General features: G+C 34.2%; 2 protein-coding genes and 1 pseudogene across 2 annotated transcripts; 1 reads left to right on the top strand and 2 right to left on the bottom strand.

Annotated features, from left to right (window-relative positions):
• Window positions 1–363: 363 nt before the first annotated feature.
• Window positions 364–1,281, bottom strand: LOC138904255 (magnesium-chelatase subunit ChlH, chloroplastic-like; annotated as a pseudogene).
• Window positions 1,282–2,658: 1,377 nt separating this feature from the next.
• On the bottom strand, window positions 2,659–10,013 carry LOC104093172 (uncharacterized). The gene is made up of 9 exons (XM_009598893.4): window positions 9,874–10,013; window positions 8,032–8,192; window positions 7,891–7,940; window positions 7,718–7,787; window positions 7,519–7,624; window positions 6,640–6,706; window positions 5,242–5,317; window positions 3,225–3,523; window positions 2,659–2,966 (listed from the first exon to the last, which is right to left on the bottom strand). The coding sequence occupies exons 2-9, from the start codon at window positions 8,189–8,191 to the stop codon at window positions 2,883–2,885; spliced, it is 912 nt and encodes a 303-aa protein (XP_009597188.1). The 5' UTR covers window position 8,192; window positions 9,874–10,013; the 3' UTR covers window positions 2,659–2,882.
• An 11,182-nt stretch (window positions 10,014–21,195) lies between these two features.
• On the top strand, window positions 21,196–26,333 carry LOC104093173 (cytoplasmic tRNA 2-thiolation protein 2). Its single transcript, XM_009598894.4, has 7 exons — window positions 21,196–21,590; window positions 23,133–23,481; window positions 23,565–23,651; window positions 24,411–24,532; window positions 24,715–24,793; window positions 25,235–25,632; window positions 25,996–26,333. Exons 1-7 carry the CDS (start codon window positions 21,232–21,234, stop codon window positions 26,036–26,038), a joined length of 1,437 nt encoding a protein of 478 aa, XP_009597189.1. The 5' UTR covers window positions 21,196–21,231; the 3' UTR covers window positions 26,039–26,333.
• The last annotated feature ends 882 nt before the right edge of the window (window positions 26,334–27,215 follow it).

The following is a 27,215-nucleotide window of genomic DNA, read 5'->3' as shown; positions in this document are numbered from 1 at the left end:
GCCTTCACAGATGCCAGTAGGAATTCATTTATATCAAACAAATACTCAGCAAAGTAAACTCCACTATAAGAAGGGGAATGACAAACAAAAGATGAAGAAATGAATTCTTATGGCAGTAGAGTCATACCAGAGTAGTCAGGAATTAACTGGAGATGGAGCTCATGTCTTCATATTTATAACATAGACTCTTTTATAACGTTGGAATTTGCTGCCTGAAGTTCTGACTTGATCGTTTTCTTCCTCCAATTGGGTGGATAACCAACATTCTCAAAGCATTTGTCCTTTTATCGCCCAATTTTCTTGCGGTGTTCACACCTTGGTCTATCACCGGTAAAGTTGATGCCATGTGATCAGGAGGTCACGGGTACGAGCCGTAGAAACAACCTCCTACAGAAATGCAGGGTAAGACTGCATACAACAGACCATTGTGGTCCGGCCCTCGGGCCCCGCACATAGCGGGAGCTTATTGCACCGAGCTACCATTTTTTGTTCACACCTTGGTATATCACTGGGTTTTCCATCCTTATACTACTACTGTGGTTGACTGAATCCATGGTTCATTTATACCAAAACCAAGAATTGAGGTCAGCTTGTTAGGGACATCAACAACTTGACCCTTGTTGTTAGTTGTACGTTCCACAAATGCTGAAATTGCTCCACGTGACGCCTCAGTTATCTGGCGTAGCAGTTCCACATCTCGTAAAATACCTTGATCATTTCCTATGTAGATATCCTCTATGTTCCTTCCAACTGTCTCTGCTAATATAGATGGAAGGAAAGAAATACCATCTTCAGGACCGTCCAATGCAGCAATGTTAACAAGGGTAGCAACTGCTTCCATTGCTGTTGGGGGCTCACCGATGATGACATGATGTGAAGCCCGCATAGCAGAAGACGAGACTCGATCTCCATAATTTTAGAGTACACTTCACCAGCCATAGGGTCTCTCTCTTTGGCTGATATTTCCTTACCTTCTTCTGACTGTGCCTTGCTTGAGACGAGGGTCTGTCGGAAACAGCCTCTCTACCTTCGCAAGGTAGAGAGGCTGCATACACGCTACCCTCACCAGACGCCACCTGTGAAATTACACTGGGTTTGTTGTTGTTATTATTGTTGTTCCTTACCTTCTTCTGCAAGCTGGACATCCTTGCCGAGATTGCACTGTCTAGCAGTACTGATGATAGAGTTCACAATCTGAGGGCCGCAACCTATGTCCTTCAGTGATTGGTACGACGAAATGAGCTCACTTAGCTGCTTTAGACCTTTGTAGAGTACAGCAATTTATGCTGATAAAGATGTTGAAATAGTCATGTCAACAATTTATGGAACTTATGTACACTATTGGAAGCTATCAGAATCCAAGTAATAGCACAAGGGACTGTTATAAAAATCAAGATAATGCTTTTAATCTACAGATCAGTGTTCTACCTATGGTCAAAAGTTAGTTTCCACTTTGTCTAAGAGAGGGGTCTATGCTAATCATATTTGCAATTAGTTGACCATTATATTACCATTTCTACATTAAATCAATCATTAAAAGAACATATAAGCTAGATTAAAGCTATTGGTTAGCATTTCCTTGTGATGTTTGTAATCACCAAAGGTGTACATGCTTCTACAATGTTAACCACACCATTTTAACACTTTTCTCATAGATAACTGGAAGGGAAAAAAATATTTTGAGCCTCCTAAACAGCTCTTCTTTTTTCCAACCCAATATGCAAATGCAAGAAAGAAATAAAGAATGCCATTATTTCTAGACCACTAGAAGAGATTAAATGAAGAGTAATGTAGATCATGAAGAGTGAAGATTGAAAAGTTTTTTTTCCCCTTAGATGTAGCTCTTTTTGCTTGTAAAGATTCCGAGTTCTCAGTTTGTGTCTCTCGGTGAAAAGGAGTTTATTTTTTCATGTGAATATTAATGGGTCCAGTTAAAATCAACACAAACAAGATGACAACAACAGAAAAGAAAAGAAAGAATACAAAAGAGACCAATCTGCTTATGGGGAATCGCTTAAAATTTAACTGGCAAATATTTACATTAAGCATGTGGCGATAACACGGGTAACTTGTTGAAATTGGTCAATTATTTACACCATTAACAAATCAAAATTTAATGCAATGTAAAATGAAAATCTGAAATGACTTGGAAGTTGTCACTTTGTAATCTTTCTTTTCTTTTTCTTGTCAATCCTGTACCATAGTCAACTGAAATTATTGTAATTGACAATAATTCTTTCTTTATTTTCATAATATAACTGCAAAATTAGTTATAGTTGAGATTGTTAACCCACAACACAGGCTGCAACTTCATCAAACTTCGCAACCTTTTAATTTCTTCAGAATCAACCAAATCAGACCAAAGTTCTGAGCAGATATTCGAAAATAAAAAAGGAGTCGGGGGCAGGGGGAAGAACAGAAATTTTGCCCAAACCAATCTTTACAGATCGAAGCAGCACTCCGCAACACCAAGCCATGCACTATGACAACTAATTTTACCCCGCAACAGCACTTGTAGTTAAAGCTTTAACTTCATAACTTACCCAAAGCCTAATTCTTACCATTGGATCCAAATGGTTGCCATCATAAACCTGGACTGAATTATCACTTGACCAGGGAAATGGTATAGCTGTAAATCGAGCTTGAGGCGAAATGATATAAATGAAACAACTAAGAGAACTAATAAATAATTAATAAGCAATTCCCCACCAAAATATTAGCTAATCAAAATTCCTGCAGCCATGGCTACCAGAGCTACCTTTTCTAATGCATTTTTTCAGTAAGTTCAAGTGACCTCTATTATATAATATTTGAGTACAAGCAGGCAATCCTAAAGTCAAAACCAGCTGCATGTTGAATGCTATGGTCAAGGCAATCCTCCTTCAGTCTACCTCCATATCTGAAATAGCTTCATTCAATACATTCTGGAGCTCTTTCACTCTACGTCTTGTCAGCGCAACACAATCCTGAAGAGATAATGAACATTTCTTGTAAAAAGTGGTCAAGATAGAATCTTTGAACTAATATTTACAGGAATATCTTAGGAACCATTTCAGATCATGCAGATCAATAAGGGAACCATGGAATGCAAGTAAAAAAGTGTCTCCAAGATCAATTACTAACCTAATGCAGATCAGGTATATAATCTTTGTTAGTAAGTAATGGAACTGTTTTTTTTTGTTTAAAGGGTTTAGGTAAGCATTAGGATTAAGACGCAAACTAACCTGGATAACTGATGTATGGGCAAGAACTGGTCCACCTGGCTTATAAAGTGAAACAAGCTGGTAAGATGAATCCAATACCACAGTTACAACTGTTTCCATTATAGATTCTTCCTCTGCTGTAGGATCTGCTAAGATGTAGTTCTTGTGAAGTATGCATGTTAAGGAGAATGGTGGAGAGTTCAATTTCAGTTTTCTTTTCTCTTTATTGACAGGCTCCTTCTCCAATTTCCCTCTGACATTGTCCTCAGACACAAGAACTATTCGCCCATCATCATTCAAAGACACTACTGGAATGTTCACTGCAAGAAATCCAATTTTTATGTAAAATTCCATGATGATTTAGCAGTAAAACTTTTCCAAATTAATCACGTACAGCTATAAATAACCTAAGTTGTTTGGACTCGAGTGAGGATGTCCGATACAGGTATGGATCTAGAGGTCGGATCCTTCATGATCTAAATTTTAAGATTCGGGGGTATGGATCCAGGTACAGATACGGGTGCGAGGATTCGGTAAAAAATAATTCAAATACCTAAAACTAGATTTACAAAAATATGTCTAAATAATGAGATATTATGTGAAAAACTTACAAGGTATACCGAGAAGAAGAAATTATTGATCAAGAGGAGAATCCAAGGAGATAACATAGAAATTTCTATATACAAGCCATTTTCTTCATATCACACTAGCTTTTGTTTTGATGTAAAAAATTATTGTATATGTCCCGAATTTCTCCGTCAATTTTGGTCAAAGTACCCAAAATTGATTGACAAGATCAAGTACGGATCCCACACCCACACCCACATCCTGCCAACATGGGTGCGGCACCAAAAGTGAAGAGTTCGAGCAACTTAGTAATAACCTAGTGCAGGCAATATTGAACACTTAAGAGGTAAAGCACCCACCGTTCACTTATCCCACAAAAAAAAGAGCAATTGACCTCCTGGGACGATTGCAACCTTAAAAATCTCTTTTAACAAAATCACATGACTGCAGAAGCTGCAACCCTTGTTCAGGACTGAAAACTTGGAATGTACACAGAGTACGCCCAGATTCAATCAAGACAATCCACCATCACACCTTGCCAACACATTTAAAATAGAATAGTTATAGTCATGCATTCTTATCTTTCTAGTATACCCTGTACTATTTGTATTGTCTTCCCTTAGGGGATAGTGAATAAAATTGAGTGTCTAAAAATATGCTATCTTCTACAAAGGATAGGAAGGAATTTTTGGAGAGGCAATTTACACAACAGAGATCTCCGGGTCATCAAAATTGAGGAAGGATGGTAACTTAATCAGGTGCTTTGGAACTTGTTTGGCGTGTGAATATTTGTGTTCTTCTATGTTGGAGTTTAATTCCTTGAGGCACAAGGGAAATAGAAGCACTATGGTCCTGAGCATTGTAATTGATCAACAACTATTTCAAACATCATGGACCATTCCATAAAATTAAGCATGTGCATTCTTCTTCATCCCTTAGCTCTTCTCAAGAATGGTTTCCTGAATTTATTACATAATATTCCTTTAACAAACCGGAACTAAGTGGAGAAGATTGCTCTTTTGATATATTGCTAAAACTAAGAACAGTTTGTCCTCTTTCTTCTTTTATTTTTCAAGACTGGCCTTCCTCAAGGTTTATTAGGACATACACAGGCCAGATTGTTGTAGAGATTGGACAGGATTGCTCCTTACCATACTTGCTAATTGCTAACTTGTGCCGGACAGCTGGTCCTCTTTTTTCAGCTTCTTTCTTATTGATGAAGCTTGAATTTGCCGTTGTCTGTCGATACTATAAAGTATTTTCTGCCTTTATCACAGAAACCATCTTCTTTTCTTACCCTTTGTAACCTTTGGTATAAAAAAATCTTATTTCCCAAAGTGCATTTAACATGTGTTCATTTCCAATCTCAAAACCAGAAACGGGATACAAAATACAAAATTGTTGTCTCTCACGGGACGAGTAATCATTATAGGAATACTTTCAGAAAAAATCCAAGTGATAGCAAACTTACAATGTGAAAAGGCAGCAACTGCAGATAGTAATGCAGCATCAAACAGGGCACCGTCAGCATCCATACAGTATATATCCTGTAAATATTATATGCCATAGGAATAAATACCAACAACTTGGCATACAATTTAAAAGCATAGTTATAAGCATAAAATGAAGAAATTAAGGTGGGGAAGATTTGAAGACCAAAGATGAATAAGTAACAACCGTATAGTCCAATCTACATGCTGAGAGACATCACTGTGGAGTTACATATTTGAAAACAGTAATCTCGATACACCAAGTATTTCCACTGTTTCATATTCTGACGATTTAACTCTTCAATTAACTTACACTTATGGGACAAACTTTTCCTTTTTCTACGGACCATGGCAGTATTTAAAAAAGCGTCCGCTTCCTCGCTTTAAGCGAGAAGCGAGGCGAAGCGTGAAGGGCAGCGCATCAGCAAGGTGAAGCGACTCAGGTCAGTAAAAGCGACCGCTTCTCTGTAAAAAGCGAGAAGCGGGGAAAGCGAAGCGAAGGGAAGAAGCGTCCGCTTCTCTGTTTTAAAATACCCAACTCTATTTTATTAAAAACGAGTTTTTTGGATCAAACACTGGTCTGGACTTCTTCAACAGCAGCGACTAGGGTTCTTCAACTTCCAACAGCAGCGACTTCTTCTTCTTCATCTACTTCTGATTTCTGAAAGAATCTCAAAGCATCAACTAGGGTTGTTCTTCTTCTTCTTCAACTTCAAGTTCAAGACTTCAAGACTTCAACAGGTATGTTCTGAACTTCTGATTTTCCTTCTTCTTCTTCTTCTTCTTCTTCTTCTTTTTCTTTTTCTTTTTCTTTTTCTTTTTCTTTTTCTTTCTAAACGTCCAAAAAGCGGCGAAATGCTGGCGAATTTTTTCCAGAAAATTACTGCCCAATTTTTCCAGTTTTTAACAGAGAATTCCTCTAATTTTTTATATCCTTTTATTCTTAGTTCTTATTGTCTTTCTTATGTGTTATGTAGTTGTTCTTTTAATGGCGCCAAAAGAAGATAGGAAAGACCCGACTTGGGCTTACTCTGAAAGAGTTAGTGAGACCAACAAGATGGCCATTAGATGTCTTTTTTTGTGATAAGATTTCAAATAGGGGAATCTATCGTCAAAAAGCGCATCTAATCGGTGGTGATCCAAATGTTGCATCTTGTCCTAAAGTTCTGTCGCATGTGAAGGAACAATTGAAAGCATTCCTTCAAAACAGTATTTATTTTTAAAAAAAAATTAAATTCCGCTTCACTTCAAAAAAGCGAGCGCTTCGCTTCTGGCTTCTCGTGAAATGGGGGTTGTCGCTTTTCCTCGCTTCACGCTCTTCACAACACTGGACGATGGGAAAAATGCAAGAACACAAGAAAGATCTTCAAATTTGTTACCAGGTAGGCCATCCATGCAGCTTTTCCTCCAACCAAGCACAACTCTTTTAAGTCAATCATGCCGGAACTGCAAATATTTGAATTGCTTATTGAGGAGATTGTACAGGAATACTTATCAGAAAGTGAAGAAAAAAATATATAAAATAGATATAACAAGAGCGAGAGCACAGCTACAATATGAAGCTAACAATCAAAGCATCTCTCTCTTACTTCTACCTTTAGAGAAACAATAAAAAATTTAGATACTTCCTCAACAATCAGAGATACTTCCTGGTATAAAGATTTTCATCAGAGAAGTATTAACAGTTATGGGTATGTTCCAAACAGAGCGAATGGATTCAGATCATTCATATGGCCGACCATTAACTAGTGTGGGATTGGCATGGTTGATCGAATGGTGACTATGTTCCAAATTATCATATGAGAAATCAGAAGAAGAATTCCCCTATTGTTACGTAAAGTTCTCCGGAGACTGCTTCTGGTTATCTGGTAATACTGTTATAGTTGCCAGAGATAAGAAACCTTCACTCTTGTGACGTAAAGTTCTTTCAGAAACTTCTTCAGGTAACAGTGGCTACTATTTATTTATCAATAAGTAGTAACGCCCAACCAAGATTAGAAACATGGACAAGATGCCTGAAGCAGGAGTATTTTTCCCATTTAGTTTGTTATGTTTGTTGCGAGATCATTAATGGTTTAGTTGGACCTTAAAATATAACCTATGTTGTTGTATTAGATTATCGGAGGTTTGGAGAATTGTAAAAACAAAGCAGTAACTACCATATGTCATGGTCAATATAAAAATACCTAACACAAGAATTAGATGATGACGAATATTAGACTCCACATTTTGGGCATCTGCAAGCTATTATTATATACCTGAAGATAGTGTCTGACAGCTGCTTTGAAATTACTGTTGCTGTCTCTGCAGGCCTACCAGGCCGAACCAGGGGAGAACAAATGGGAGGCATGTGAAATTCGATAGCTGCATTCACAATATAAATCATATCTATAACAAGAAAATATATGGGTAATAAAATAATAAGAGCTGAGAAATGAGAGGGTTTTTTTTTTTTACCTATGGATCCCTCATCTGGACATTCCATTGTAGGTGTCATGACTTCCATTTTGATGGCAGCCAGCATTGTCTGCGATTGCAAGATAACCAATCAACTTAGAAGCATTTCGAGTGAAAAAATGGAAGCTCCTATAGAGCGACTAAGAAGCAATTGATACAAAGGATATACTTACAGTGGAGCCAATCTTTGCTAGTGCTGATCCATCAGCAGAGGAAACGGCACCTGCAGTGAAACTACAGATTTAAGTTTGGACAACTCCTGAAAAAAGATAATATAATTGCAACTGATCAGTTAAAATGATGATTAGTCAAACCAAGTGCAAGTGTTGTATCTCTAGCACTTCCAAGCTTTCGGGCATCAGGTCGGACAGATTTAAGCAGATGATACTCATGATAGCGCAAAGGGAAGAGGCGTCTAAATGCATCCACCTCCATCTCTGAAGACAACTCACTTGAGCCATTGACAGCAGCCATTCTATAAAAATCAGATGTCTTAACAATTAATCTTACCAACCAGTGATTATCCAACCATCTGAATGCAAGAAAATCATAAATTCAAAGAAAATGCATGACCCTAGTATCCTTCTATTCAGTGAGAACACTCCTTTTGAACTTGAAAAATTAAAATAAAACAAGCAAGACCAATTATAAACAAAATGGGAAAGAGGAAGTAATGCAAAATCCTCAAACCAACCACGTGAATTTATATTAATTCTTAAGTTGCCTGTAGTTGATTTTTTTTCTGGTTTCCCCATAGAAAAATCAAGGGAAAAAAAGGTTACGCAACTTAGTAATCCCTTTTACAACTCGATGGACAATTATTTGTTTGGGAAATTGGGGCTATTAGTTTTCGGTTATCAGATTCAGAGCTTAATCTAAAAAAAAAACTTAAACCCAGGCCACATCATACAATAATTACACATTTAGTAACACGATAAATACATATATATTCTTGACAAATTTGAAGTTTGAAATATATGGATGTATAAGATATTAACATGCTATTAACGACAGAATAATAAAGGAGATCTTTCATGCCAATGACAAGAATCATTAGATCATTATCCTGCCATAACAGAAACAATTGATTAATCCAATTTTAGTAACGAAAGCGATATAATTGGACCTGACAGATATGTTCATATAGCCAAATTATACATAAACATCAGTAACACAGAATATTTCCTCGTTCTACGTCGGATTGTAATCATGTTCCCTTTAGTCTTCTTAAAATTCAGGAAATCTTTCAGGTTTCCAACCATAGATGGATGTATATATTCTTAGATGCGTGTCCAAATTCATTTCTGAGTTGCTAGGCTAAGATACATGCAGTTTATGGCACATGCTTATTAATTTTCAGATGAATCTACAAAACTACATTTTTTTTTTAAAAAGACTGTGTTTTCCAAGTTCCAACTAACTAAATCAAACACACTTATCAAGTTGGCAGTCTTAACACCTATAGGCGCCTGATATGTATAGGCGATTCAAGCACGGACAAAAGAGAAGCCTTTCCGTAAATAATATAACTACATAATCGTTTATATAGACGCCTCTTATAATATAACTACATAATCGTTTATTGATTGGCAGGTGCATAAAGCAATGGCAACATAGGGTTAAATCATATGAATTTCCATTAAAAAGTTCTATTTCAGCAAATACACACATATTGATTGGCAGGTGCATAAAGCAATGGCAACATAGGGCTAAAGCATATGAATTTCCATTATAAAGTTCGAAGATTTCAGCAAAAACACATATATACTTGACTTCTGCAGCAGCAAAGAAAGGGGGGGAAACACAACTTTTGGCGAGAAAGATAAATTTTTTGGAATAATGGAACAATAAACTAAAAATTATAGAAACAAAGTAATAATAATGAGAGCAAAAGAAACATAGAATGGAGGAGAAACATAGAGAGGCTGAAAGGTACATAGAAAGCAATGGCAATATAGGGCTAAAGCAAATCAATTTCAGCATATAGTTTGAAAATTTCAGCAAATACACATACACATATAATTGACTTCTGAAGCCCACAAAAAAAGAAGAAGCAACTTTCAGAAAAAACAAAACTTTCGACAATGGGAGAATAAACCAAGCGAAAGAATCATAGGAGAAGAAAAAGAAAAGGGGGAAAAGCAAGGAAGGCGTACCAAAGACACTATGCAGTTGCGCAAGGAGGGGCTGAAAATGGTGGCGGGTGCCGAGCGGAGTGACTCAGAGAGTAGACCTAAGGGCGAGTAGCGAACCAATCTTTGCTTTGTTATACAGTCGTTTCCACACTCAACTAAACTTATTAGTGTAACTTTAAGGGGTCGTTTCGTACTAAATTAGTAATATATGGATTATTTGTTATTAGTAGTTTGGTTCATTGCAGTAGAATTAAATATAAAATGCTATGAAAAAATATTTATTTATTTATTTACTCCCCTGGATACTTGACTTTTATTAGTTTTTAGGAAAAAGAGAAGGATAATTTTATCCTTTTATTCTTTATCCATTTATAAATTACTAGTTTTTAAGTATGCGCGTTGCGCGTGTACCCCATCTCAATGAGTATAATATTTTTAGTATCACATAAATATTATATTGATAGTCGTGTTTGAGTTATAAAATAAAAAATTATAAGTTAAATGATGAATATTGATTCCATTTAGTTAAATGAATAGCAATTTAACTATATGATAGTCGATTTTACTCTATTTTTTTAATTTCTTTTAATGTTGATTCTTTTCTTAAGGGCGCAAATTTATGTAAACTATGTGTCAATTTGAAAGATGATTTACTTATATGGTGATTTGTAACAGAATTGGATTAAATTCTTTTGTTAATCAATTAATTCAAACACTTCGAATTCTCAATTTTAGCTCATTCCAACTTTTAAATGCTTAACTGTAACAAGGATGATGTATAATCACTTGCATTTCTATCCTTAACTCCATATATACTTGATCAACATTTTATTTTTGGATTTTTGTGTTTGAAGAACCATTAGTGTTATTGACTTTTATCAATCTCTCCCTCTCTTATATTCTTAACTATTTATTTAGTTATTTTTTCTAATTACTTAGTGTAGTTTTCAAATATTATTCAACAAATCGATAAAGAGAAAAAAATATTGATCGAGTAGGAAAGGAGTTCAAATTAATATGAATTTAATTATAATTTATATACATAATGACATTAGTATTTTAAACTATGGATGAACTAAATATTTAGGACTTTAAATTATTCTACAATATACATTTTTCATTTTGACTTTTGTAAGTTTTTTTATTTTTACCTTTTCAATAAAAAATACAAGAACTATATCTTTTTTTCAAAAAAGAAGTCATTTGGAGTTAAAGATTGCCCATGCAATCTAATTCTTTGGAAGGTAAAAGTTAAAATTGTTCTTTTAATTCTTGTGATGAAAAAATGAAGTATTTTTAACAAGATTTCCTATGTTTGTTGTAGACTAAGCCAGTTATAAAAGTTTTTATTTTAATTGTATGCACGTTAATATGATTTGACGTATTATTAAAAGGTAATTCAAGAGAATAATGATTGATTGAATTATAAATACTTTATAAAATTTAAGTAAGGAAACATTAATATAAATTTAGTTAATTTTGGAATCCTAAATATTAGGAAAATAATTAAATAATTATTCCTAAATATGAGAGAAATTATTAAAATGACTATTTTTTCTAGTATGAAATCTATTTTAAAAGGGTGAAAAAGACGAACGATATTTCGCTAAGGACATTCGTACTTTTAATATAGTATAGATAGATATGGATTAGTTATTCCATGTTAGTGGTAGAAGATAATGTATCAATTGGTGGATTAATTATACATGATTTAAAATCTAAACCAAATATTGGATAAAGTTACAAAATTATATATCATGATTATTATTTTTATTATAGCATCTAGAATTTTTTTATTTATTTAATAATTCGATTTCATTTAGAGTCAAACGGATATTTAAATTCTCGTTTTGCAATCCAAATATTGCTAAACGATAAAATTGTTTACCCGTAAAATGGAACAATTGAATTTGTAACGTGGTTTATAGATACGCGAATTAAATTGATCCAAGAATGTAAAATAACTAAGAACATAAATAGATTAATTAAGAAAACTCGAAGAAAATACAAGTTGTGAGGTGAGCTTCTCCGGAAACAGAAACAAGAACAAAGTATAGAGCATAAAGAATAGAGGAATTTTAGGAAACCACTATTGTTTAGTGACTATTAATTTTCTATAGCTATCTTATACATAATTACTTTCTATAGCTATTATTCAGTTGTTACGGTACTATATCCGATGTATTCGTGTTGTTGTATTCATGAATATAGCAGCAAAAAATGCCTAAAAATCAAGGCAGTCCAGTTGTATACGCATGTATGCACATGTATTCATGAATACAGCAGGAAAAAACGTCTAAAATCATGGCAGTCCAGTTGTACGCACATGTATTCGCGCTGATGTATTCATGAATACAGCAGCAAAAAATGCTTAAAATCAGGGCAGTGCGCATGTATTCACACCATGTACTCATGAATACAGTAATGGCAATCACCTTAAAAATAGGTATGTCAAGTTGTCTTGTCACGTCCCAAACTACCCCCTAGGCGTGACTGGCACCCAGCTAACACCACCCGCCAAGCGAACCATACTTTCTTACCTTAGCCATTAATTTACAGTATTTGATTAATCACAAGAGTATCCAAATAATCTGACAACTAAATTACGAACAATTAATATCTCGAAATATTATACTGAAATTCTAGCCCAAATCCCATACTAGACCATGTAGCATCTAAGAGAATTGCAAAAGACATCATATGAATAAATAATAAAGACTCTTTTGACTGCCTCCACGAATAATGCGGCGGCTCACCTTAATAACTGAATCAACTCTAGCAAACTCGTCAGCTACTAGCTCTGTCTTCATCAATAGTATATGCTTAGACATGCAGGTAAGGAGTGGGTTATACGTAAATATAACCCAGTAAGATCCTCGACCCGCCACTATGAATACCTCTGGAACAAGTGCTAAAAAATACAAACAAACAACGAGCATATAAATAATATGCATAGAAATTCTTTCACCATAAAATTACTTTATAAGGTCCAAATTATTCAACAGCAATACTATATATATCTCAACACAATCTACACTAAGGACTTGTCATTAACGGCAATGCAGAAAATTAACCACATACCCCAACGAGTCCACGATAGCATACACAATGCCCTAAATCTAACACGTCGGCATACACAATGCACCAAATCTACCACTGCGGCATACCACAATGCCCTAAGTATATTAAGAAGCATACACAATGCTCGGGTGATGTACAAAGGCATACACAATGCCTCAACATCATGGCTCACGACCGTATCAAACTATCAAACTCAACACTATGGCTCACAACCGTATCAAACTATCAAACTCAACATCATGGCTCACATCCGTATCACGCCATTAAACATTTTTTTTTTTTTTGTATTTTTCATAAAATAATATACTTGTTGCTAGTCTAAAACCACCGATTCTGTCAAGCGCACGCTTGTTCCAACACATGGACCATACAGAGAAAATACACTTTCAAAACAGATTTTAGAAAAGCAACCATCAAAGCTTAAAGTCTAACTTATCTCGGTAATAGGAAGTTTCCCAACCTTGCAACATCTAGAACACCAACCAAACGGCCTCCAATAGTCTCAATCTATCCAAAATATTGAATAACATGTCCTAATTAGTCTAGATAAATAATTTCATTTATCTTAGGACAAGTCAAAATCAAAGTCACGGTCCAATTACTAAAATTTTGTACAAAATTATCAAAGGCAGAACGTGAATGCCAAAGCAGTGCAACTGCAGAACGTGACTTTATGATGCAAAGTTACTGCATTCTAAATCCCAAAACTTAAATCATTATTACTACAATCATTATGTAATCATGATTCCAAATTAAAGACACCAAAAACGTGTAATAGCAAGACTTCGAAAGTGTGTAATAGCACTATAGCGGAAACCAAAATGGGTAGAGTGTATTCTTTTCCTAACATTGTACACATAAACCTACATTTAATTCCAAGTAATCATTGTCATATTATTTTCTCATCTCCTAATGATGGGTATAATAACTACAAACTAAATTATGTGTAAAGTTAATGTCATGTACTACTGATGAAGAATAAATACCTGATTCTAATTTCCTCCCCAACTTTCTTCTCCAATTGTGATCGCCGCCTCTGTTTCCCTTCGTTCCAATTTTTCAAAAAAAAAAATTCTTCTATTTTTTTATTTTTATTTATTATATAGAAGAGCCGAGGGATGGTCGACTAGAAGAGTTGTACAAAAAGCTATGTTAATTGTACTACGTACTTGGCATTATTCAATTTCCTCACCCTTTGCCACGTGTATTAGCACTTTCCTTTGCTGACGGAGCTATCGAGAATCATCTATGTGCTCTCTGTTTCAAAGACTACTATCCATCATCCTCCTATCCGATGATACCATTACGCGCTTTCAAAATTCTTTTTTGTCAAAGAAGAATCCAGTCATGAAATTGAAAAATTTGAAGAGAACTGGAGGAATATTTAGGGAAAAATTGAAAGGAAATGAGCTTAGATATAAACATTAAAACTGTAACTACGTTTGATGTTATTAAAATATTCAATCATGTGCAAATGATAAACTTAAATGCATTGAGGACATTTCTTTCATGGCTTTTTTTAATTTTTTTGACCTGTAGCACCCTTGAAATGGTTGCACAAAGCTCAAACGAGTGTTCATCAATAGTAGCATCATAGGTGATTTATAGAAGATTAAAATAGAAGAGCCGAGGGATGGTCGACTAGAAGAGTTGTACAAAAAGCTATGTTAATTGTACTACGTACTTGGCATTATTCAATTTCCTCACCCTTTGCCACGTGTATTAGCACTTTTCTTTGCTGACGGAGCTATCGAGAATCATCTATGTGCTCTCTGTTTCAAAGACTACTATCCATCATCCTCCTATCCGATGATACCATTACACGCTTTCAAAAATTTTTTTTGTCAAAGAAGAATCCAGTCATGAAATTGAAAAATTTGAAGAGAACTGGAGGAATATTTAGGAAAAATTGAAAGGAAATGAGCTTAGATATAAACATTAAAACTGTAACTACGTTTGATGTTATTAAAATATTCAATCATGTGCAAATGATAAACTTAAATGCATTGAGGACATTTCTTTCATGGCTTTTTTTAATTTTTTTGACCTGGAGCACCCTTGAAATGGTTGCACAAAGCTCAAACGAGTGTTCATCAATAGTAGCATCATAGGTGATTTATAGAAGATTAAAATAATGACAAAATAAAAAGGAAAACGTAAAAGTTAAGATTAATTTCAAATATTTTTACTACCATAACTGTTTGATACCTAGCTCATCTTATCATGTTATTTGAGTTAATTTAGTTAGATCATTGGTTCCATGCTTGTGATTTTCTTTTTCTAGATTATGCTTTAAATACACATGTCAAAGCTTCTTAAGACTCTTCCCTGTTTTTATCACTTTTTATCTGTAAAAGATGAAGGAAGAATTAGAAAATATTTTTTTTCCCATGCTCTATGCAAAACTACTTTTTCATCAAATTTTTAGGAGTAGTAGCTGAAGTTTAGTTCTTTGATTTCATTGGTAGTTGCAGATGTAAATATGGGTTAATAACAAATTAATTGAATTTTGTTTTGATATCCTTATATATATGTTTGCCTTTATTCTAGAGACAGAAGAGTATAGTGGAAGCCCTGTTTGTTAGGATACAGTACACTGATAGTTTTGTTTTTTAGTCCTTTTCCTCTTTCACGAAGAAAATGATGCAAAATTATTTCAAGGGATATGTGTTCTTAATTCAATCAAAGTTTCACAAAGGATAGTATGATCTTGTTTCTGAATAAAAGTTTATTGTGCTTTGGTTTTTTCAAGGCTCAGGAAAATACTTTTCAGCTTTATAACTGGTCAAGTGTGATTTTTTTAGGGTTCATAAATAATACTTTTCATTCATCCTTATAAATATCGAATTGCTAGAATTGTTAGCCAACACAATTCTCTTCTCTTAAAGCATTATTTGAGTGGGAGGTTGACATTTTAACATGAGCTACTCTTCCATTTATGCATCATCCTAGCTACTGAATAACAAGACTATCTTATGACAATGCATCTTGGAGTGCGGGGTGGGAAAGTAATAAATGATATAATTATTCGAGCATGTAATTTTTTGTGATAAAAAGGTTTCATTACTTGTTGATTGCTGTATTTTTTTACCTACCAATTAAGGAACTCCTGGGATTAGATATCCTTAAAACTGAACAGTAAAATTATGGGTGTTTGCTGCGCATCAGGTAACATTTGGGTTGAAAGAACACAAATATAATAATATCAATAAGTGCGACATGATTTGGTGTTAAAATGCTGTTTTCCTTCCTTTTGCTCCCATTGTTCCTATCAAAGTTAATAAACCAGTTTCTTTATGCTAGCTATTCAAAACAAATTTATTCTTCCATATTTCCTCCAAACTACATAATTGAATTTATAAAATGGCATTTATTCTGTGTATTTGCAGGTAAGAACATATAATACAAATAGTCTAACTCAAATTGTTGGGCTCGTGCTCCATGGGCATCACGCATCCAGTATTTATTATAAGACCTTTTCCTACACCTTAGGTCGTACATGGGCCAACAAGGAAAATATATGGGTCCAGCCCATTTCTTTACCATTATTTATTGTCTCAATTATTTTATTATCCAACTTAATATGTGAAATAGTTAATTAGGTTCACTAACCATTTAAATAAAATTTAAAACTCTTAAGTTAATCGGTATATATATAAAATTTTCGGTTATTACATGTCGAATAATTCACGCTCCTAATATAACTCAACAAAATCAATTCCAACATGCCTCATTATCAACCAAATTAATTAGAATGATTTTTCAGTTGTATATAACTTTTGTATTTAGAGCCCGTTTGGATTGACTTATTTTAAATATTTTTAAGCCAAAATAATTTTAAAGTCATTTTGTACTCTTTGGATAAAGTTAAAAAAGTGCTTTGAAGCGTGCAAAATTCCTTTAAACACTATTTTGAAGCGTGCAAAATTCCTAATTTTGACTTAAAAGCTATTTTGGCTTAAAAGTCATTTAAAATAAGCTCATCCAAACGGACTCTTAGTGTGTTTCAATATTTTTTTTTATGTTGCATTCATTAGATTCAATGTTTGTATTTACTATGAGCCCATTTGGATATAAGAAATTTTTCTAATTTTTTTTTCTAATTTTTTTTTCATTTTTTTCAAAATTAGCATTTGTTCATAAAATTTCCAATTTTCACCTGAAGATGCATTTTGAAAACTTTCAAAAATTTGAAAAACTCCAAAAAGTTGTTTTTCAAAATTTTCACTCAAATCACTCACAAAACTTCAAAAACAACCCAAAATTATATTCATGTCTAAACATAACTCTAAATTTCAAATATCATTTTCACTTGAAAACTTTTTTCCCGTATTTTAGAATTTTATAATTCTTATGTCCAAACGTCCACTATAATCACTATATTTATATTCAAATTTATTTGTATTAACAATATTTTAGTTATTCCTAATACATGTTATTACTGCCGTATTCAGTATATTTCATTAGTTGTATTCAATGTATTTTTATTTGTATTCAGTGTATTTTATTATATTTTATTGTATTTTAAAATTAAATATATTCGCTGTTTATATTATGTTCTATTTTAATGTTTGTATTCAGTGTATTTCAATGTTTATATCTTGAGGTGTATTCAGTTGTATTAAAAAAATACAGACCTTCGAAATACATAAACAAGAAATGTACTTATACAAAAATACAACGTGTTTGAGTGAATTTGTACATAATACAATGTATTTGTATCATTGTATGTGACTAAATAATAAAGAAGAGAAGAAAGTTCGTCGGAGATGGCGTTTTCCGGCCAAGACTCCTTATATCGCTTCACAACCTCTTCCATTACAATTTACAACGCTTTCAATTCGACCGCTTCTTCCTCTTATCTCTCTTACTTACTGCGCTAAGAATCTCTCGTTCTCTTCAATCTCTCTGTTGCCCAAGGTATCTCTATTTCCTTCTTTTTTTATTATAGGTTTACTTTCATGTTTATGATTTTGAGATTTTAAAGCTTTCTTTCATGATTTGTTTCTCTTTCGTGTATATATGATTCAACCTATTTTGCTTGAAGAGATAGAAGGAAGAAAAATTATGAGAGAGAAGCGTGTGTTAATTGAAAGAAAAGAAAAAATTATGAGAGAGAAGCGTGTGTTAATTGAAAGAAAAAGAGAGAAAAAACATAAATAGCGTATTTCATGCCTCAATGGTAGTATATACCACAAATATTTATTTTGCTATAATATATAAAAGGTAGCTATAGAAAATAATATTTTAAAATAATTTTGGTTTATAATAAATAGGGTGTATACATTTGCTATATGATGTAAAATTTCCTAAAGAATATTAATAAAATAAGAGTAAGTTTAATCTTTTTTGCATACAAGTATTTCACGCTTACAACGAGTATAAATTCCTATATTTATAGCTAAAAACAGGAAGACAAGATGCCCAAATCAAGCTCCTCTTTTAATACGAATAAAGAGCCCTCTTGCTGATTGCATAACGGTTGAGTATAAATGCAAAAATTCCTTATAACGGCTGCTCCTTGAATGTTGCCTTCTTCAATCGATATCGTCTTTTCAAACTTTCGTCCCCGATTCCACCGTTTTCGGAACTCACACAACACCGGTCATATACTTGTAACCAGTGTCAGCTATTTGCTGATTCATATCCTATTTGTCTTTACTGCCACGTGTCAACTCAACGAGCATCCACATGCCATTCAATAATTTTACCCCATAAAAAAAGTATACTATGAATGAGTATAAAAGTACAACAACAGCAACAACAACGACAATAAAAAACCTAGTGTAATCTCATTAATGAGGTTTGGAGAGAGTCTTATTTACGCAGACCTTACCCCTACCATATAGAGATAGAGATACTATTTCCATAAAAGGGTATAAAAGTAATTGTACAGTAATTTAAAGGTGTGCGAGTGCATATAAGTATGTGAAAATACTTCAAAATATCAATATTGAAAGGTTGGAAAAAGTTGAAGGAATTTATGCCGCAACCGAGTTTAGCATGCTGCAGCGGCTGATTTTAATGAAGGAAAAAGACCATTTGGACAGAATACTTGCTCAAGGCTGTCGTTGCAGTAATAGGTTTTATCGCTGTAGACATGAATCAAAATAGGAAACTTCAGTTTTCTAGGCATGGAGCTACAACCTTGATTCTTGAGGCTACAATTATGTTCATGTTCTATAAATAAAGAAGAAACAACGACATATAAGAAGTAACAACCCATAGCATTGAAGAAGCATCAATAGAGAAGAAAACGTATATGAAGTTACCAAATATTGGATATCAGTTAATTTTTTTAAAAAAATTAACTTTTCACAACAAAAGAAGAAGAAGAGAGAAAAACATAAATAGGCAAAATTTAAGAAAAAATTTCAGAAACCTAGCAACCATAAGTATTTTACATACATGTCAACTAAATAATTATATTCCCTAGCAAAAAGTTTTAAATATTTATTCAAAGCACTCATAATCACGTATTCAAAGCATTTATTTTCTTAAGAAAAGGTTAATCAAGTTATATTATTCAAAAAAGACTTGTATTTAATTATTGCTTACATTACATAATTTGTTCGTTCTTATTTACAGTAAAATAAAATTAACAAATCTGAAATATAACATATATAATAATATACATACAGAAGGTTAGAATATAAATTTATAGTTGCGATAATATACGCTGAATAAATCATGTATAAATTTATAATATAACTATGTACAAATTATAATAGATGATTTATACTCCATGTAAACCATGTATAACTGTATAAGCAAACCAAATAATATACCTAGTAAAAATCACGTATATATTAATGTCATATTTTATCATAAGTTCTTCAACGATTGTATATATTGATTATTTATTAATATTAATAATAGTGGATAATAAAAATATACGTGGAATACATATATATATAGTATTATAATAGTATATAATTATGTATAAATATGTATATATACGATATAGTAATGGTATTTAATGTTATATTTCTGTATTGCTGTAATAAACAATTAAACTTTCTGAAAAAACAAAACAAAAAATTAGTAATACTTGTTTAACGAAATAAATTATGGAAAAAACAGTATAGGAATAAATCGAGCCCACTGAATACACAGTGTATCCTTAAGAAAATTATTCCCCTCAAGTACCCAAGGTGCTGGAATATATCCTCCCAGGGTAGAACGATTTAACTCACCGGAGTGTTGGTACCAAAACGCTGGTGAACAACGAGCCACTCGAAGGCTGTAAAACACACTGGAATTTTGTGCAGAAGAAGAAGCTTAGAAAATTTCGTAAGGAAAGATTCTGAGATTCAAACTCCATGGCTGTTGGAACAGGGTTGTTTGAAATATTGCGGGAAAATATATTTAAAATAATCCGGGAAAAAAACGGGTTTGACCGAACCGGATCGCGGGTCATGGTTTATTCCGGATTAAATTTTCCGTCAATTATTTAATTAATTAATTAAATAATTAAAAGAAATTTTGTCCAAAAAGATTAATCAATCAATCTTTGACCGAAGCTGAAGCCGACGGCGCGAGGCTTGCCTTCTTCTTAACTCTTTAAGAGCTAGAAGAAGAACAATTATATATATACCCATCAAAAGCCTTTTCTTCCTCTTCCGATATGGGACAATATTCCTTTGCCAAGGGAAACTCAAATATTTCATTTTCCCTCAATTTCTCATTCACCCTCTTTTAAGCTACACAAGCTTAAAATCCAACATTTAATAGTGTACACAGTATAATGATGGTATTTTATAGTTTATAAATTACAGTGTTATTCTAAGTATATTAAATTAATGTTATATTTTATCATTTTAGTTCCACTTTAATGTGTGGTTGAAGAATTAATATCCTTCTAGAAGAAGAGGACATAAATGAGCAATGTAAAGGAAAAAATCTTTGAGAATTTTGGTAATTGTTGGTTTACGGAAAGAAAGAAAATTTATAGTCTTTTTACAAAATATAAGTGAGAATGGAAACGATCTCCTTAAATATTTGGTGCTGCCATTTTAACTTTTAAAATAGAAACGGTTTACTTAGATACTGGGTGCGACATTTAAGATTTTAAATTGGAAACGATTTCCTTAAATATTGGGTGCAACATTTAAGCGACTGCAGTTATTTTTCTATAATGTTGTATTTGTAATAAAATGTGCTATTTCTAGAATCAACGAAAGTACTATTAGGAGAGCCCATCTTGAAAGCCCATACTCGGCCCAAAAGCGGCCCAACATAGAACTGTTACAAAACCGATTGGCTATCCTTCCAATAGATTTTTCTTTCTTGCCAAAAATGGCGTGCAACTCAGGAACCTGCCAGTCCGGTTGTTACAGAGACTCCTCTAATGAAGCAGAAGAACATCCGCCAGTAAAAATTGCAAATGAAGCTCCAAACGACGTCGCTAACGGTAGAAAGAGCACCGAACAATTATCTATCGCCGTCTGTGTTAAATGCAAGGTTAACAAAACCATAGCCGTCGCTGCCTCCGCCGAGGGCGGTGGTGACTTTAGCGGAGGAGATAGCGGAAGGTTCTGTGCAGATTGCTTCCGCAGTAATCTCTACGGAAAGTTCAGATTTGCTGTCACATCTAATGCTATGATTTCGCCGTCGGATAACGTCCTTGTCGCTTTCTCCGGCGGTACATGTTCCAGGTTCATCTTATGTCTTCATTTTCATATGTAAATTGTATTCTTAATTCCCAAAGTTATTTGCTTTTCGAGATTTTATCTAGGGTTTAGGGTTTAATAATTTTGATTAAATTTAGTATCATACTGATTTTTGGTTCCTGATTAATCAGTTTATTTGTTTGAAAATATGCTGATGTTGTAGAAAAGACTCTTTATTTAGAAAATATGCTGATGTCAATCAACAGCCTTAACCCCAAACTAGTTGGGGTCGGTGATATGAATTGTCTATATATGCCCTGTTTTTACCCAAGGGTGTGCTAATAATGGCTTCTCACGTTCAAATTCAGGTGGAGGCAAAAAAATGCTAGGTGATTTTTTCCCATCTGCTTAAGCTTTGGTTAACATAGTTATACGTACTTGTAGTGGTGGGAGGTAGATGGAACCCGGTGGAATAGTCGATGCGCGAACAAGCTGGTGTGGATACCACCGTCATAAATATAACTAAAAAAATTGCTTATGTTTCTTTTTATCAGTCTCTATGTATTCCGCTGGTATGTGTCTATTTAATTCTAAACAATTAGTATAAGAACAGTAGACATCTGTCATGTTCCTCAGTCTGAAATGTGTTCCCATGGGTGCAAACAGGGTGTGACAAAAACTTCATATCCAAGCATATGATGGAACTTTAGTAAAAAGGGTGTGATCTCTGAGCTTTCATCTTGCTAACTTAGTGTAGATTTTGGACTCAATTGACGGGGATGCATCTGTGTGGCAAATGTGAATACCAAATTTCCTAGTCATACTTCCAGAAAATCCATTTCCTGGTTATCCACCTCATATTTGCGTTAAAGACAAAAACTTCATACTTAGGGATTGAACTCGTGAGTTGTCTGTGTTAAGTTATTACCTTGCCTAACTCTGTTTTCTATGCAGTGTATTATATGGACTTTAATGTATTCTTTGGTTCTTGAAGTGTTCCCTGCCCTCTTCCTACTCTGGTGATTGCTATCCTCTTATGTTGGATGTTGGATTGTAGTTGAAATTGAGGGGGCAACAAATCTTGGAAGTTCGACAGTTCACTAAATTTGTAAATAAACTGGAACCTCTTTCAACATCTTAAAATTCACCTTCCATTTTCAGATAAATCTTAAATTCCAGGTTGTGCAGTCACGCGCGTGCACAGACATATGCATGTCAGCATGTGTGAGTGTGTGTATCTGTAATCTTACTAAAATCGTTTATTACATTTTTAATTTTAATGAGTTTATATGGAAGACTAAAGATAGAGAAACATACTGTTAACACTTACTAATTTTTAAAACACGGGTTAAAAATAGGTCTTCTAGAAACAATAGCATGTTGTAATTTCTCTAGATTGGTGAGTGTAGCATTTACGTGTTGTTGAAGTTGAATGTAACATCAAAGTGTGTCAACAATGGTGTATACCGTAGCAGTTAGTTAAGCCAGACTGCTGCTTGTTATGACTTAAAAGGGATGTAGTCTTGTGTAAAAGGTATGTGATACCATGATGTTTTACTTTTCTGAACAAATTCTTTTATCTTCTAGGGTGGCTCTGCAGTTTACACATGAGATGCAAAGCAAAGCTCAGAAAAACTTTGATGCCAGTCCAGATAGAGCATTACCAGTTTTTGGTGTTGGGGTTGTTTTTATTGATGAAAAGGCCATTTCTGCTGTCTCATCTGATGAGCTTGATGGAGCTATTGAGAAGATGAAACATATCGTGTCAGATTTGGCTCCACCAGTGAAACAATTTCATGTAGTTCCAACAGAGGCCATTTATTCGCTGAAAGCTGGTGATGCAAAAGATAGACTGAATGAATTACTAAATGCTGTTAGTGATGTCACAGGAAAAGAGGATCTGTTAGAACATCTTCTCATGCTCTCCCTGCAAAAGGTTTGGCGGCTTTACATAATCATAATCTTGAGCTTTGCAGGAAAACATAGATCCCTATTTACATATGTTGCTTTACTATGCAGATAGCTCTTGAGTATGGATATACCAAAGTTTTGCTAGGAACGTGTACATCAAGAATAGCTTGTCATGTACTTGAAGCAACTGTCAAGGTATGTTCTATGAATCACTCCCTCTCTTCTTCTGCGGAAAAACTGAAAATGTTTAGTCACATGGATGCATGATGAAGAAAGCTTGTCCTGTGGCAAACTGAAAAAGTTTGGAACTTTGAACTTCAATATGACATGATCCAAATGGAAATGATGGAAGGGATGAAGTAGATTATAAGAGAATAATGGAAGTGTGAAGTGCCTAGATTTGGTCCATCCTCTTCCAGATAGAAAAAGAGATTTAAACTAAAAAATGTGAAATGTGATTATCCATGATTCATGCAGAAGAGGTATTCTTTTTTAAAAAAAGTTAATGGCATTGCTTATGAATTTTGATACTTCCAAGTTTTTTTTGGATAACGAGGGCCAGCGGCGCACGGTTCGAAACTCGGTGAATAGTGGACCCGCCTCTCTACCCTTCTCCACTTAAATATAGGCGTTTGTATGTTCTTTTTGCATAGTCCTATCAGGTCATCTTTCTTGGATTAACCAAATTGCCCGTCCACTTTCATGATCTTTTTAGTGTGTATTTTTTGTTTTGATCTATTTTTTTAATTACTCATTTCAATGATCATAATCCATGTTTGTTATTGTATAAAAGATCAACTTTAGAGCTAGTAACTATATATCTACACTAATCACCTATCTAGAATTTTCAATGTCATCTCTCATATCTTTGGTTACCCTCTTGAACAGAAGAGTGATGAACAAAAAGACAGAGAGAGAACTATCTAATGTGCAAAAGGTTTTGGTTTCCTCCAGGGCAGAGGTTACTCTTTAGCTGCTGATATCCAGTATGTTGATACAAGGTGGAAGATACCTGTTGTTCTTCCCCTCCGTGATTGTCTTATTCATGAGTTGAATATGCTTTGCAGCCTTGACAGGTTTGTTGCACTTGAAATCTAAGATTTAAAACAAATTTAAGTCTGATTTGGCATTTAGATATCCTATTTTTCTTGCAATCTCGTGTAATTTCTGAATCTGATTATTTGATTTCTTTTTGCCCTTTCCTTGTGTGTCAAAACCATTACTTCATGGTGGGCCTCAACGTACTTTGCCAGGGCAGTTTGATGACTGTGGAAGTTTTTAACGGAACACGTGCTGGTATCAATGGCTTGGTCTCCTCATTTGTGAAATTGTTGCAGGTAAATGCAGGTTAACTGTATTGGTTTAATTTAAGTTATGTGGTCCCATGGACAGTGCAACTGGCGTTTAATGCAAGGAAAAGATTGTAGATATATAAGAAATTAAAAATTGGAATATTATAATATAACAATGCACTCATTAGCTGAAATATATTCAGCCTGCCAAGACACATGCTTTTAAAACTTGAATTTTGGTTCATGGTTAATATTGAGCTTTTAAAACTTGAATCTTGGTTCATGGTTAATATTGTAGTATTGCTGGTTACTTTAACAAGAAGGAAAAATATTAGGGAAAAGAAATTATTTTATTAAAGAGCTCCTAACTTGTTATTGTGAAAACTGCATCTATTCAGTTATCCTATATGTTTGTTGTTCTAGTCATGAATACTGGAACTTGAAAGCCTTGCACATGAAAAATTCAAAGTAACTTTTACTTTTCAGGAGGAAAACCCTTCCCGTGAAAGCACAATCATGAGAACAGCTGGAAAGCTGACACCTTTTCATTTCAATAGAATGTCAGAGGACAATAACTATAACGATCAGGTGGCATCTCAAAGAAGGCAAAAGAAATACAGCCTGAAAACTAACGATGCCCTTCCTCCCGAGTCATTCTGTCCTATTTGCAGTAGTCCTCTAAAAATATTTACCTTCGGAACATCAATTAGTTTTGACAATGCGAAAACTAGTCTCGATGCGATTGGGGCTGCATGCTGTGCAAGTTGTCATTTTCAGGTTCTTCCCAAGGACCCGTTATCTCTGGAGCACTTCATTTCTCTCTTGCCACCATCAATGGTTTTCCAAGCAGAGGATGGTGATCATCTAAGTCAGAGACAGCTAAGGTATGAAAATTTATTTGGTGTTCTTATTTCTGACACATTAGCTTACTTTTGGAAAATCATTCTGTAGCTGCAGATGGCTTGAACAAAGGCGATGTCATGGATCTTTAGATGGACAATGCCTTTTGAAATTAGCTTCCATTTATGCTCCTTTCAAGATTTTCCTCACAATTTCACTGTTATTGCTTAGAGAATAGTGTCCTCTGTTTTCTTCTTTGGGCTGCCCCAGGATCCAACATTTCAACTTTAGAGATGTTTTTGGAACTAGTTCTTTTAATTTGTATTAATGAAAGCTTTATCTCCGTTTCTAGTCCTAGTCTAAAACTTAGGACGCTTATCTTTCAAGTTTAATTGCCTTGTTTTCAGGGAGCAAATAGAAGACTGCTTGCTCTCAGACAACGAAGACTGAGCATGATCCTGCTGATTAGTTTTGCAAAGCATCCGACTGCTGCATTAAAACACAAATCAAGGTTTGGTCTCAATTCACCATTATGTCAACTAAAGAATAATAGTTTGTTACTAGAGCCTGGAGGAGCAAGAAAAAAATGAAAGATGTAGGTATGGTTTTGAGATTATGCCGATGTTCCCATTTCTATAAATATCAGTACACCATGTTATGGTAGAGTTGGCCACTCGGCTGATGCCGCCTTGGGTACAGTGTTACAGAAAAATCATCTGCTGTCAAATTCTCTTTGTTTTTTCAATCTGTTTTCTAAGTGGGCTATGTTACAGAAAAGTTAAGTAACATTTCATGCCCTTTAGTTTTGGTTTAGCGCCTAGGCTACGTTGCAATATTTCTCACACTTTTTTTTTACATGTTGGAAGATAGCCTGCAAAGTGAAAGTGTGTGTATTATTGTATAAGTTGGGGGGGGGGGGGGGGATAATACTCTCTTTTCTGTTTCAGTATATGAATTCAAAACTAATGAAACACAAATTATACATTACATTTATTAATTCGATACAAGTCCACTATTCATAGAAGAAAACAGGGGAATTATTACATGGAAGTGGAAATACACGCACTAGATGGAATTAAGGTTGATCTCTCTTGGCAGAAAAGCTTATTAACTGGGTGGGTGTATTTAGATCAACCTAGTAGCAACCACAAATTTCACTGGGGCAGCCCATAGCACATGGATCCTGATGAGCATTCCCCTGAAAGCTCACAGAGCGAAAAGACTTTTCTTCTTCATGATCATAAGAGCTTGTTGTTTCAGCCCATTGTTGTGTGCTAGAAGCTGATTCATCCATTGATAGCACGATACGTGATACAGCTGGGTAGCCATGGTAGAAGAAAAAAGCAATAATCATCAGAATAATAAGAACATACTCTATCTTGTTTCTGGCCATTGATAAAAGCTCAAGGTTTGGTGAAGCCCTAAGGCATTTGTCAAATGAATAAGGCTATTGAAAGTGACATTACATAATTGCCAGCTTGCTCTTATTGTTTGCTCTCATCATTTACAAACTGTGAATTGAATTTGAAGTTCAACGCTAATCTTTAAAGTCAGTGTTGAAATATATTCTAAACTAAAGTCACGGAGAGGACTGAAGGCTGGACATATTCGTGGCCAATCGAGGGAA

Source organism: Nicotiana tomentosiformis, chromosome 2 (genome assembly GCF_000390325.3).
Source record: "Nicotiana tomentosiformis chromosome 2, ASM39032v3, whole genome shotgun sequence".
Lineage (NCBI taxonomy): Eukaryota > Viridiplantae > Streptophyta > Magnoliopsida > Solanales > Solanaceae > Nicotiana > Nicotiana tomentosiformis.
The sequence above is the reverse complement of the archived record's forward strand: the minus strand, read 5'-3'. Positions and strand labels throughout refer to the sequence as shown.

Excerpts from the sequence above, each read along its gene's own strand:
- LOC104093172 (XM_009598893.4), bottom strand. The coding sequence starts at position 8,191 with ATGGCTGCTGTCAATGGCTCAAGTGAGTTGTCTTCAGAGATGGAGGTG. Across the intron at positions 6,707-7,518 it reads CTGTCAGACACTATCTTCAG|TTCCGGCATGATTGACTTAA; the intron begins GTATATAATAAT and ends AAATATTTGCAG. Across the intron at positions 5,318-6,639 it reads CTGCATGGATGGCCTACCTG|GATATATACTGTATGGATGC; the intron begins GTAACAAATTTG and ends TAATATTTACAG.
- LOC104093173 (XM_009598894.4), top strand. The coding sequence starts at position 21,232 with ATGGCGTGCAACTCAGGAACCTGCCAGTCCGGTTGTTACAGAGACTCC. Across the intron at positions 23,482-23,564 it reads TCATGCTCTCCCTGCAAAAG|ATAGCTCTTGAGTATGGATA; the intron begins GTTTGGCGGCTT and ends TTTACTATGCAG. Across the intron at positions 24,533-24,714 it reads ATGCTTTGCAGCCTTGACAG|TTTGATGACTGTGGAAGTTT; the intron begins GTTTGTTGCACT and ends TTGCCAGGGCAG.